This window comes from Curcuma longa, chromosome 18 (genome assembly GCF_044706935.1).
Source record: "Curcuma longa cultivar G26 ecotype Majalengka, Jawa Barat chromosome 18, ITB_CL_G26_1.1, whole genome shotgun sequence".
Classification (NCBI taxonomy): Eukaryota; Viridiplantae; Streptophyta; class Magnoliopsida; order Zingiberales; family Zingiberaceae; genus Curcuma; species Curcuma longa.
Window position 1 is genome coordinate 5,716,677 of NC_133878.1, and position 14,668 is coordinate 5,731,344.

Genomic DNA, 14,668 nt, shown 5'->3' on the forward strand with positions numbered 1-14,668 from the left:
TTCGACCCACCAGGACTTCCTGCCCCTCGGTCCACCCTGACCTACTAGGACTTCCTGCCCAGCCGCAACCAGGACTTCCTGCCCCTCGGTCCACCCTGACCTACTAGGACTTCCTGCCCAGCCGCAACCAGGACTTCATGCCCCTCGGTCTACCCGACCTACTAGGACTTCCTGCCCAGCCGCAACCAGGACTTCATGCCCCTCGGTCTACCCGACCTACTAGGACTTCCTGCCCAGTCGCAACCAGGACTTCATGCCCCTCGGTCTACCCAACCTACTAGGACTTCCTGCCCGGTGTCTGGTCCTCTTGATTCAAACACGGGAGCCCCTACTTCCTTTGTTTTTAAGGTTCAACCCACATGGTTAGATCCGGATCATGGCTCATCCGGCGGTTAGTCCGGTGAAGAGCGGCCTCGCTCTGATACCAATTGTAGGGTCTAAAAGGATGTCTGTATCTCCACAATAGCATGATATTGTCCACTTTGGGCCTAAGCCCTCATGGTTTTGTTCTTGGGCTCTCCCCAAAAGGCCTCATGCCAATGGAGATACTTTCCATCCTTTTAAACCCATGATCTTTCCCATGTGTTTTAGATGTGGGACTATGTTTGCACCTTTGCAACCCAACAAATCTTAGTATTTGCCCTTAGTGACTTTTTAGTTGTTTACCTGAAATTTTAATCGGGATCTGCTACTTTAGCATGTAAACCTATGATTATGGATGATTCAGTCTATGGGACATGACTAGGAAAGCGACTGATTAAAATGAATGGATTCAAATTAAAAAGGAAGGTTAAATATATTTACATCAGTTTGAGAATATTCACGGGTCTATCCATTTCTGTTGTGTATAGAAATGATTGTGAATATTATAAATATGGAACATGTTCTTGATATGATAGTCAAACTGAGAGATTAGAGATGCTCATATTGATGTAAATAAATATTATTTAATCTGGGTAAATAGCAAGACATAATGGGTCCAGGTTAATGGTTATGTACCACCAGAAGAGTGATTTAGGTATCACTGGAGAACGGCTATGTGCCACCTGAATTGTCACGCCCCGGAGGTGTCATTCACGCACATCGGGAGGTACCTCACTTGGTGACAATATAATAAAGAACTAGTACAATAAAATATACCATAAACTAAAGTAAACCCAACTGAAAATCCGCACATCGAGGTCTCTGAGCAACTCTAAAGAAACTGAACCAAGGTAGTGCCAAATTCTGTGCCTGCAAATCTGGAAGCCAAAGAATGCAGGTAGTTAGCCAAAGACTAAGCGGGTAATCAGAAAAGATGTGCATGAATTTAATCTTGTTTAAGAAGCCAAGAAAAATAGAATAGATCACATTTTATTATCTCAATTTCGTTTTCTTCATATCATTTTCCATTTATACATAATATATATGTATATATCTGTATCTCTGTGTTTATCAATAACTTTTTTTATTTTTGTCTGAAATCAGGTATCATTATTATTAAATATCATCACCAGTATTATCAATCCTTGTTATTTAAACAAGTTATATCATTACCATTATAATCTCAATATGGTCAAATGTTATAAACAGTATCAACATTTATATGATTAAATACAAGTGGATAATATGAGCCAATATCATCAGAGTAGAAAATAAAAATCTCTCTAGGCTAATAGCCTCTTCAAAATATATCGTCGCATACGTTATCTAACGTACGGGCTCTCTTAGCCCTTACCGGTGGAAGACAGGATAAACACTGACCGCGGCCTCTGCTCTACCACAACGATATGTGGGCGGTAAGTGCTCTGGACCGAGGGATACTCCACGTCACCATTACTCAGGTGCACGGTCCAGTACTCTGGTATATCACTCTGGTATAAAACTAGGCTCATAGTTAACACTTTTTAATTATTTTCTTTTATCTTATTTCACGTTATATCCTTTTCATTAATTATTATCAGTGTTATAATCTCAGTTTGTATCTTCTTCATTTGGTCTAAACAACCAACTCAAATCAAAGTACATAGTATTCACTCATTTATGTATCATAATCAGGTTTGTAGTTAAAGGTAAGTATCAACAGGTAAAAGCTAAGTATCAACAAAATAAAAGATTAACAGCAAGAACTAAAATAAATCAAGCAATGTAATGATAGGTATCAACAGGCAGAGTAAGTCAGAGTATCTATTAAATTTTGAAAACACCCTTTCCCATTTTAATTACCCCCAAATGAATCCCATGTGTGAACAGGAAGTAAATCAATTATTTTTACCCTTTTATGATTTAATTATTTTAATCCTGTTTCAATATTTTAAATATCACTTTAACTCCCTTTTTGAAAATAGGTGTATAAGTATGCATAATCCATTTTACTCTATTTATTCATGCACAAAGGTATATACGAGTCAAAGGACAGAATGTACCCACATTTTTTTTTGTGTCTACCAAGTTCCGAGTGTCAGCGTGCTCCACTCGTGATCAGAATATTATTCTATAATAATAATAACACAAAATATAAACATTATGAAAAACTCTGAATTAAATAATCATTTTTGATCCCATTACCTCGTAATATTCTTTCGTTCGATAAAACCACAAAGGTATTTCGTTAATACGAATTGCTCGCGCCAATTGGGCCTATACGACAAATCATAATTAATCCTAATCAATTACCTACAAATCAATAATTATCAACCATTTGCCCATCCTAATAGAAATCGGTGAAATATACCTCCGGTTGGAAAAACAAGGAAGGGGAATGAGAAAAGAGCCTCGGGCTACTCCAACAATAACCCATAGTGGCTCTGGCCGCTGTGGTCGCCCAAAACACAGCTTCTGCTGGAAGAGGCAATTTCTGTTAAAAGAGGGCCCGGCTGAACAGGAGAAACAGAGGAAGAGTTTTGGTTTTTACTGCTGCCGGAAGGAGAAAATGGGGAAAATAGCAAAGGAGGAGATCGACGAAAAACCTAGCAGGCGGAATCGGGCGAAGGCAGGCGGCGTTCGCTACTGGCAAGGGTCGGGTGGGATGCGGCAGTGTCACACGCGTCGGCAGCGGCGTCGCAGAGTAGAGGGCGTTGTGGGCGCGGAGGCGGCGCTTGCGGTTGGAGCAGGCGACGCTTGCGATTGCAGCAGGCGGCGCTCGCGATTGCGGGAGGAGACGACGCTCGCGATTGCGGGAGGAGACGACGCTTGCGATTGCGGGAGGAGACGACGATCGCAGCTGTGGGAGGAGGCGGTGGATGGCTAGGGTTTTCACCTCCTTAAATCGCATCCTGCGATTTCCAACCCGAGGGAGGCGGAGACCGCATCCGTCGCGATCGTGACTTCGTCGGGGTTTTTTTTTCTTAAACCGAGTCCTAACATGGATAATGGCTGTGAGCCATCGACAAAATGACTATGTGTCATTCAGAAAAATAGTTATGTACTATTTGGGGAGCGGCTAAGTTAGGTGTAACGACTTTTCTTAGCGTTGATCGCTCTATGAGCAGCTATGTAAGGTGTAATAACTTTCTTAGCAATGAATGCTCAATGTGTTTGCTGTCGCACGAACCATTTTCCTGAAGTATGAATTGGATGCTCTTACTAGTCTTGGTGACTGAATGATCTTTGTGACTATCGATCTTTATTCCTAATGATCTTTGTGATCATTTACCTTTATGAATTGACTTGGACGAGTGGGAGATATTGAACGTTCAGAGATGAAGGGGTGTCGCCCCTTCATCTTCTGAAACGGAAGCATCTTCTACCTGCGGTTGATGAAACGAAGGGACAAAGCCACCCCTTCATCTTCTTGACTTCATGTACATAAGGCGTCCAAGATTCATGGGAAGGTGCAGGAGAAAAAGGCATCTTTTGAGGGGTTTTGGTTTGTGGAAAAATCTGAGGAGTTTTCCATTCGTGATTGCTCCTTCGACACGAGCAGTCGCCGCTGGAATCACGCTACAACAGGTAAAATCAACACCTACATATAAGACATCACAACAATCAAGCAAGCCCATTGTTTCAACCCACCCTGGATCTATGATTCAACAAGTAGAGACAAATATGTAAACATCTAAAAAATAGAAAGCTCTAACATTAAATGCTTTAATTATCGTGGTAAGGGTCATGTGGCATCCAAGTGTCCTCGTAGAGTCTTAACCTTATAACAAGAACCTAATCCTGACGACGAAGTAGCATACTTTCCAACCCCAAGTAGTGGCGAAGAAATTGACCCTCTTGATGAGCACCATGAAAATGAGGAAATTGAACAAACCATAGGACTCAATGTAGTGCGTTCCATCCTTTCCACGCACACATTTGACGACACGTGCAAATGCACTAACACTTTCCACACATATGCAAAATGTGGGAGTAAGTTTTGTAAAATCATGATGGATAGTGGGAGTTGCATGAATGTAGTATCCACATAAGTCATTTCTAGGATTCAAGTCATTCTTGAACCGCACCCAAGCCCCTATCAAATGACATGAGTAAATAAGACTTCCTTGCCAGTTACATAAAGGTGTTTGGTTCCTGTATAAGGATAAAATATGGTGTAATATTCTTCCTATGGGTGTAGCCCATATCATCCTTGGTCGGCCCTGACTTTACAATGGCTCGGTTACCCACTATGGATGAGAAAACACCTACTATTTTATGCATAATGACTAAAACATTCGATTATACTCGGCTAAGCCTAGCAAACCTAAGCCCAAATCTAAGCCCACAATTAAACCAACCCAATCCTTAAAACAATCCCTCCACCTTCTTACACAACCTCAATTTGAAGAAGGAAAAGAGTTGGGAATCATGATAGCATTAGTAGCAGAACCGGATACATGGCACTAGAGATTCACCAAAAGACCTTTTCCCTAAAGTCAAGGAGATTTTAGATGAGTTCCACGATATAATTAGTGAAGAATTACCCAACGAATTCCCATCTATGCGCTTGATCCAACACGCTGTTGATTTAGTCCCAGGATTGCAATTGCCTAACCTACACCACTATTATATGAATCCTCGAGAGTGTGTTGAACTGAATAGGCAAGTTGAAGGATTCTTAGAGAAAGACTTTATTAGATAAAGTATGAGTCCATGTGTTGTTTCCGTTTTGTTGGTTCCTAAAAAGGATGGTTCTTGGACAATGTGTATATATAATCGTGCCATTAACAAGATCACAACTAAGCATAGGTTTCCCATATCGAGACTTGATAACATGCTTGACTTGATGGCCGGATCATGTTAGTTCTCTAATATTGACTTATGTAGTGGATATCACCAAATTAGAATTAGGGTTGGCGATGAATGGAAAACTGCCTTTAAAACACACGATGGATTGTATGAGTGGTTAGTTATGCTCTTTGGACTTTTAAATGTTTCTAGTACTTTCATGAGGTTCATGAACCAAGTCTTAAAACCTTCCATATGAGAATGTCTTGTAGTCTATTTTGATGACATTTTGATATATAATGTGGCACATGATGACCACCTGAAGCACATCTACCTCGTCCTAGAGACTCTCAGAAAGGAAGGATTGTTTATTAATCTAAAGAAATGTTCCTGCAACCTCAAGTTCTCTTCCTTGGGTTTGTTATTTCTGTAGAAGATATTTCAATAGATCCAGAAAAGATTAGGGTAATCCAGAAATGGCCAGAGTCGCGTACCCTTTCAGAGGCTCAAAGTTTTCATGACTTTGCAATCTTTTATCGTCACTTTATTAAGGACTTTACTATCATCATGCCCCCCATAACGAATTGCCTTAAAAAGGGGGAATTTCAATGGACCAAATCCACCTCAGTTGCCTTTAGGGAGATAAAAGAAAGGATGACTAGGGACCATATTCTTAGACATCCTAACCTATCCAAATCATTTGAGGTGTCTTGCGACGTGTTAGGAGTAGGTATAGGGGGCACATTGAGCCAAGAAGGTCACCCAATTGCATTCTTTAATGAAAAACTCAACAAGATTCGGCAATGTTATTCCACTTATGACAGAGTTTTATGCTATTATTCAAGCCTAAGACATTGGCGATATTACCTATTGCCCCATGAATTTATTCTCCATTCAGACCATAAAACGTTGAGTTTTATTCAATCACAGACCAGCTAATATGCTAAGTCGTGTTGTTGCCACATTACATGCCATGAATATGACTGTAGTAGGATTTGATCGACTCAAAAATGAATATGCCACTTGCCATGATTTTGGGATAATTTTTCAAGACGTTCAAAATGGGAACCATCATGATTTGGTAGATTTTTTGATTCGTGACGGTTACCTATTTAAGAGCACACGCTTATGTATTCCTAGGATTGCACTTAGAAATTTTCTTATTTGGGAACTTCATGCAAGTGACTTAGTTGGACACTTTGGAAAAGATTGCCCTCGTGTTAGATCGATTTTATTAGCTTTTATTGCGATGAGATGTTGCATGGATTATTACAATGTCGTACATGCTAAATGAAAGGCAAACTGACAAAACATAGGATTGTACATCCCATTATCTATACCCCATGAACCTTGGAAAGACATTAGCATGGACTTTGTTATAGGATTGCCTCGGACTAACTGAAGTCACAATTAGATCTTAGTAGTAGTAGATCGATTTTCAAAAATGCCACATTTTATTCCATGCAATAAAACACACGATGCATCACAAATAGCCAAATTATTCTTTAAGGAGATAGTTTGTTTGCACAGGTTACCTTCATCCATAGTGTTAGATAGAGATGTAAAATTTGTTAGCTATTTTTTGGAAAACATTATGGAAATTATTTGGGACAACTTAAATTTTCTTCCATGTTTCATCCACACACTGATGGCTAAACTGAGGTTGTTAATCGCAGTCTAGGAAATTTATTAAGATGTTTTGTGGATGAAAAATCAGGTATTTGGGACTCAATCTTGCCACTTTCCGATTTTCTTACAACAATTTAGTAAATTGATCTACTAGTTGTTGTCCATTCGAAATTGTGTATGGGTCAAAAGTTTGTCAACCTATTGACTTAATTCCCTTACCTACTACTTCTCATTCTTCTGAGTAGTTGAGAGTTTTACTAAGCACATTAGAGAGATTCATATCGATGTTAGGAGAAAAATTGCATTGAGTAATGAGACTTATAAAATACAAACTGATGCACATCATAAGTTTAAGGAGTACAATGTAGAGGACTATGTGCTTGTCCACATTCCCTCAAGACGTTTTCTCAAAAACCCCTTCAAAAAACTTCGTGCTCATTCCTCTTGTCCATTTCAAATTGTGAGAAAATTGGGACTAATGCATATGTTGTTGACTTGGCTGTTAATTTTAATATCAATCCAACTTTCAGTATTGAGGACTTATTGTTATATCGAGGGACATTCGAACCTTCATCTTTGTTTGTTGATTTACCCACAGGTCATGTACCAACGGTTTCCGTTCCCACTCTTCCATTTGTGACACAACCTTCTCATCACATTGAGAGTATCTTAAATCATCAAACAATGATATCTCCTGACGGAAATACTCATAGATATTTAGTTAGTTGGAAAGGACTTTTAGAAATTGATAATAGTTGAATCACTGAAGATGAGCTTAGAGGGCTCCCTCTTGAGCTTCTAGAAGAAATGGAGTGATGACCATCCGATTCAGTTAGAGAGGCGCTGCCATGTCGTGCCAATGTGCAGCACCGACGGACTTGATTCCTAAGCTCTGTCTCCCCACTCTACAGAGTCAAGTTGTTTTTGGTCGAAGAGAATAATGCAGAGAGAAATAAATCATCATAATAGGTAACACTTGAAGAAAAAGAAATTGAAGATAATTCTAAATTAACACTTTAGCAATAAAAGCAAACAAATTGATGAATATTAAAGAATAAAGTGGCTGTAATAATTTGAGATTTACTGTGTTTGTTATTTAGTAATTAGTATTTTCTATTTAGGCAATAAGTAGGGAATTAATTATAATCCCTATTACATTATTGATTTTCCCTTATTTTGCATATTGATTTCAATACTGAATTTCCACTTTTATTCCTCTTGGTGAAGATCGTGTTTGTTCATCCGCTGTGCTACATCAGAAATATCTTTGCTATTCTATCCTTTAAATTCAATTTTTTCAGGGTAAAGTTTATGGCTTTTACTTCAAAATCTGTCCAGTTATGCCAATTACTTGATTGAGTACTGGAAGTTGATAAAGATGACAATCCTAAGAAGGAATCAGTTATATACTTTTGAAATTAGCTTAGCCAAAGGTCGTCTCGAAATTGCTTGCAGTAAGTTCACATTGTAGATAGTGTGTCATTTATTTTTTCCTAGCTATCCTCATCTTCAAGAAACAAAATAAGATTAGGGCCGTTATAAAAATGGGGCTAACTTTATATTAGTTGCAAAGATTAAGGTCCGTGAGACTGACATGCCTAGCATTAGTGCAGAAAAGCACCATCATATATTATAACAAATAGCCATGGAACTTGATTCTTAAAATAATTAGTGTGCTTGCCTTGTGAATTTGTATTCAATATCATAGATCTATATGCTTCTATGCATATATTTTCAGTCAAATTTGTACGAGTTTCCTACTTGCTGACCAAGTTCAGTTTGTCTAAGCATACTCCTGTTAGGAAAAAAGAGAATTTTTTATTCAGATTTGCATGCTAGACATGTGCATATGCATAGTGTCTGTACAAATGCATGGAGCTCAATCAGAGAATCCTGGTCATGAGTGCTCTTACGATCTAGGGAGAATTTGTGCCTTCCATTGGTTCCTTTATTGGCCATTCTCCCTACTGCTAGGAGTTCAGAATTAAAGATCAACTTCATTCAATCAGATTCGATTCTGATTTGGCATCACTTTATTGTAAGAAGACATTCTTTTAAATCTGCGTGGGTCACAGCTCCCAATCTGAAGGTTCCCATTCTAGTGGAAAACTCAGTCCTCTGCTTATTTTCCAGCTGAATAGTTTATTGTTGCTATTCTCCTTTGTGTTCATACAAGTAGTCAATTTGTGTGCCTCTTCTTTTTGTTAACTCAGTCTTATAGCACGCTTATTAGAGTGTAAGTTGTGCTCATATGAATAAAAATGCATGTAATGTTTTATCCTTTCATCTCAACTTTCATATAATGCTACTGTGATTTATAATGCATTGATTTTGGAACTCAACACCCTTGCAGACACATACACAAGCAGAGAGGAAAATCATGGAGGTTAGAAAGGAGGCTATCTTGAAGGAATCTGCTCGAATCACTAATGTGGAGAATGAGTTGGCTAAACTTGAACTGATCAAACCACAGCCATATGGAACATTTCAAGCGGTTAGAAAAAACAATATTTCTTTACATATATAAAATATTTTCAATTCTTTTAATGATATTTTATTCATTAATAGCAAAAGTTGTACTATGACATAACAGAACACACACTGGAGGTACTACATACCAAGGATTAAAATACCGAGCCGAACCGTCCGATACGACCGAAATTTATCGTTCCGCCCTGGGATCGGCACCGGCACTCGACCGGCACAACACGCGCCGCGTTCGCATCATCTCTCTTCACTGGCGTGCGTCGGGTTGCAGCGACAGAAGGAATCGATTCGATTCCTTCTGTCGATCACGCGAGACAGAAGGAAGCGAGGCGGCGACATGGCGAGGCGGCGAGGCAGCGACGCGACGGAGGCGGAGGCGGCAGAGGCTCGGCGAGGCGGCGATCAGAGATCGCGAATCGGCGGAAGCCGAATCGCGATTTCCGCTGAATCGCGATCTCGCGAGGAAAAGTTTGATTTAAAAAAAAATCAATATAACGGTTTTAATTAAAACCGTTATATTGAAATAAAATTTATTATAATAACTGTTATATTAATTATATCAGTGTTATATTAAATTCTTATAAAATATATTATTTAATATATATAATTTTTAATTAATAATTAATTATATAATAAATGCTAATTATATATATTATATAAAATAATAATTAATTAAATAAACTGTTAATTAATTAATATAATTATAATATATAAATTTATTTTTATTAAAAAATAAAAATATTTTGAAAAAATAATTTAATTCATGTGTTATAAATTTTTAATGAATTATTTAATCTGTTAAAAAATTTAATTAATTATATATTATTATTTAAATAATTTAATTAATGATATATTAAAAAATTTATTTATCAAATCAATATTAAGATATATTTATTTATTTTTATTTAACAATATTAAGATGGTTAATAATTGAGAACTCATATCAAATTAATATACAATTTATTTTTAAATTATACACAATAAATATATTTATCTAATAATTATCATATATATAAATAAAAAAGTACCGAAACTGTATCGGCACGGTACGATACGGTACCGAAACAGTATCGTTCCGGTCTGAGACCGAAACCTCGGCACGGGTCGAGATTTTAAACCTTGCTACATACAACTAGATGAAATGCATAGATAAACTTGCTAGTGCAAAATATTGATTTGATAAATCATTTAAAACACGGTTAAAAATTACTTTCCATGTTGCACGGCATGGCCGAAGCATTTTATTTTGCTTGCTGGCTGGTATGTGGAACAAAACAAGATGAGTGAAACCCATCGTACAAAATTCACAGGTTTTGTTTCCTACTTTTTCTTGATGTCTTTTTTTTTAGTTTGATTCTCGTCGTACTAACTTTTGGTAGATATCAGTACAATCTTCCAGCGGTGAATAATTTCTTTATGAAATACTAGAGAAATTATGGATTTAGATCATCAGATCTGATACATTCATGATTACAACAGAGTTGATCATCAGATCTGATACTTTCATGATTACAACAGAGTTGAACGCCATGAGCCTTAGAATGTGGCTTCTAGGAGTCTCAAGTTATGCATCTTTTCAAACTGTTGAAATGATATGGCTTGAGCTGTTTCTGGTTGAAAAGAAGTATTGTTGTCTGCATGTTTTGCTTTAGCTGATGCATGTTGCTGATTAATATGCTTAATATCTTTCTCAGGTGAGGGAGGTTTACGATGAAGCAGGCATAAAAGGATTCTGGAAAGGGCTCATCCCAACTCTTATCATGGTGTTAACCTTGATGACTAATCAATGAGTATAATATCGTGAGAATGTTGATCTTTCAGAGAACTAAAGACTCAAAACTATTCTTGCAGGTATGCAACCCTTCAATTCAGTTTATGATTTATGAAACCTCATTAAAGCACCTACGGAAAAAGCGCAGTGGAAACAAGAATGGAGTAAAAGATGTAACCGCTTTACAGGTATATGTCATCCACTTCTCTATTCATTGATGACAAATGGAACTAATGCAAAATTATTAGTTTTTTTTTTCTAATAGTTCGTAAATCTTTTAAACTAATATTTTGCTGCTAGTCATTGCAAATTTGCTAAATGTCAATTACAAACTTAGTAAATGTTAGTTATAACTAGAGGAACCTATTTCAAAATCTGTCTAACAATCTGCTTGTTTCGACTTGCCAAAGCTTGTTCACTTGGTTTCCTCTGTCCCTCCTTTCTCCTGCAACATCTTCCACTCATCTCTCCTTTGCCAACAACTCATCGTTGATACCTCATAAATAAACCCATTTAATAGTGCATTGCAACTCTTTGTCCCTGCGCACAAAACATTCTCATTGTCGTCCATATGAGAAAGCCCATTGCCTTCTTGCAATAGCAATATTTTGCAATCACTATGACCCCAGCACCTTTTATAACATCCTTGCTTCTTCTCTAAGATGACTCCCAATGACAATTGTTGACAAATCTCCCCCATTCCATTTGTCTCGTAGATATTCTCCCCCATTCTCAGGAAGCCGAAGTTGTGACCTTAAGCCTGGGAGCTCCTCACTCTATTTATCTTGCAGATCTTCTCCCCGTGCCTTGACTGTCATTGTGCATCAATTGGTTGTATCTATGTCTGTGACCTTAATCCTATGTAGGATCTTCCTCTCACACCAACAAAGATCCTCTGCCTATGCCACCTTGTGTCTTCTTTTGCAAAAGAACTCTCTTCATAAAGGCACCACTACTAAATTGAACTTCTATGATTTCCATCCTGCATTCACCTCTAGCTAAGGACCTACAGGTGAGTACAATAGAGGTCTGCTCTCTTCCAACTCCTGCATCCTCGTGGCCTTCTTATCTGCAAGGCCTGATGGTATCTCTGCCAGATCAAACCCAGTAGTGCCTCTTCAATCAGAATAGATCCCCATCTTCAACCACAACAAACACATACCAGACTTCTAGACCCCCTATTTATCAAAGTGGTGAACCTCTATTGATTTGAAGAGAAGAATTCTAGACCCCACCTTCCTCTTTAATTATTTTTCTCTAATAACCCTCATGTTTTTTAAAACAAGAGAAAATTTAAAGTGGTTGGCTCCACCTCAAATGTATTATTTGAGATCTCATGCAAGAGATCTTGGATCTAGTTCAACACCAATTGCAGGCCGAAATTGCAAGTGCATATTGTAAGGGAGGAAGATCACACCAATTGCAAGCTTTTCTCATTTTATAAGTGGTTATGTGAAAAATATTTTTGTTTCATTTTGTTAGTTTAGTGAATCTCAGGCATTCAATCATCTCCCACAAAATGTTAAATTCCTTCATGTCTTTGTAAAAAAAAACAATATAGCCTCTTATTTATTTCTTGGTTTACTGTTCTAACTATCTTAGAATTTTCATTATTTCTCTATTCTCATATCAGCCATAATGAGAGAATTTGTTACCCCCTACTATGGAGATGTAGATGCTAGGTGTGCTAACCATGAGACCAAATATAATGTGGAAGATAAAGTTACTCACTGAGAGCTAGGTTTCATCTTAAAACTTTTTAAAGAATATATTGGTAAACGAATCAACGAATTAACAAGAAATAAGAGTCCTAAAACCCTCGATCATTCAAACAGCATAGACTCTTCATGAGTCTCATTTAAACCCTAAATCTAGAAGTAGAAATATGAGATTAAAGCCACTTATTACTTAGATCAGAAAAGTTCTCAAAACTAGAAAAGGATAATATTGACTAAGGCCATGATCATGACAAGGTAAACACAAATAAGAAAAGCTCTGCAAATTATTGATAGGGCGTCCTTACAACCTCAAAGAGAATCAATAGAGTGATCAAAGAGAGATTACAGACAAATCTTTCTAGTAGGCTTCTCCCTGAAGTGGCACATGCAACAATATGCAATAGACTAAAGGAAAAGAAAGCACTCAAGGTCCTAAAGAAAGATGTATGGTATAATTCAATATTTTGCTGGAAATAGCAAGCTGAGAACTGGAAATTTCTGTGAGAGAAAAGATTGATCCTTGCTCATCCTAAGCTTTCTCAACCATCATGTGCAGGTTTTCTTACTGGGTGCGCTAGCAAAACTAGGGGCAACGCTGGTAACATATCCTTTATTAGTTGTGAAGGTATAGTTAAATCCTTTCTTATTTTGTCTATTCCACAAGATTCTTGATATTGTTGTTCCCTTCATTTTTTCCCTTTCCATCTGAAATTTAATTTTAAGTCAGTAGTTTTGGAAATAATCTAGGTGCCTCATAGTCCAAGACAACCTCTAAAGTCATGTGGGACAGCTCCAATAGATATCTTCAATTCATCTGCAATAGTTGGCATAGTTTGGTGATGCTTACATTTGGTATTTAATTCCTTTTCTGTTCAATTTTTCCATGATTGCAGTCTAGGTTACAGGCAAAGCAAGAAATCGGCAAGAATGCAATGTCTAGATACACAGGTATAGGTCTTTATTTTTCTGAGTCTGGGAAGTAGTGAAAGTTGAAACCTCAACTTTTTTTCTTTCCTTATTGAAGAATGCAAAAATTGCTTGCTTGCCTTTAACGATTCAGACACAAGAATACATTTTTTTTACTGCAGGAACTCTGGATGCGATACTAAAGATGATCCGTTACGAAGGACCGTATGGATTTTATAAAGGCATGGGGACCAAGATTGTGCAGAGTGTATTTGCTGCTTCAGTCCTCTTCATGGTAAAAGAAGAACTGGTTAAGGTTTTTGTTTTTGTTTCTAATAAAGGTAAGAAAATACATTCGACAGCAATCGGTAAGTGAAGAACACAATGTCGTTGTTTCACCATTCAAGATTTGTAAATATAAGGAGGTTTCATTAGTACTTTAAGTTTAGTTGAATATTACTCAAAACATGAGTTTATAAGTTGCCTAAAAGGATATGGTTGATAAGATTTTGTTGGGACTGTAACAGATGTGATGGAACTTGGGTATCAACCATAGTAACCCTCCTTTGGTTGTTTGATCAATGGCAGACCAACCACCATGGTTTCTAGACAAGTTTGCTGTATAAAGGCATGGGTTGAATTCATATTTAGCAAATATGTGATTCCATGATTGAGGATAAAAGGTTTGACTCAAGCGCCATTTCAAATTTGCAATTATTTATGCTGCAATGCATGTTGTGATATATGTAGAGTTGTCAAACGGACCAATTCATTACATGATGAATTAATCTGTCAGAAATCCATCATATGGCGAGACGGGACAGATCGATCCACCAACTTGGTTGGTTGAGAAATCTCTAACTTAACTCAATTGAAGACGGATTACGGATTAGGTAAGTCAACTCACGGATCAATTGGACTCTATGAGTGGTAAAAACATCCCAAACACAATTTATATATGGTAAAAAATAGGAAGATGCACCTTGTTTTTTTTTTCCAAATCGTTAAAGAAGCGTTCACTTTG

The 14,668-nt window shown here is 37.4% G+C and overlaps 1 protein-coding gene across 1 annotated transcript in view; it reads left to right on the plus strand.

Moving 5' to 3' along the window:
* LOC141812185 (peroxisomal nicotinamide adenine dinucleotide carrier-like) overlaps positions 1–14,288 on the plus strand; it is a 41,127-nt gene extending 26,839 nt beyond the window's left edge. The window contains exons 6-11 of the mRNA XM_074700216.1: positions 9,116–9,256; positions 10,944–11,012; positions 11,101–11,208; positions 13,295–13,363; positions 13,632–13,686; positions 13,827–14,288. Coding sequence (XP_074556317.1) covers positions 9,116–9,256; positions 10,944–11,012; positions 11,101–11,208; positions 13,295–13,363; positions 13,632–13,686; positions 13,827–14,020 — 636 coding nt within the window. The 3' untranslated portion in view covers positions 14,021–14,288. The remainder of the gene's footprint in view (positions 1–9,115; positions 9,257–10,943; positions 11,013–11,100; positions 11,209–13,294; positions 13,364–13,631; positions 13,687–13,826) is intronic.
* The last annotated feature ends 380 nt before the right edge of the window (positions 14,289–14,668 follow it).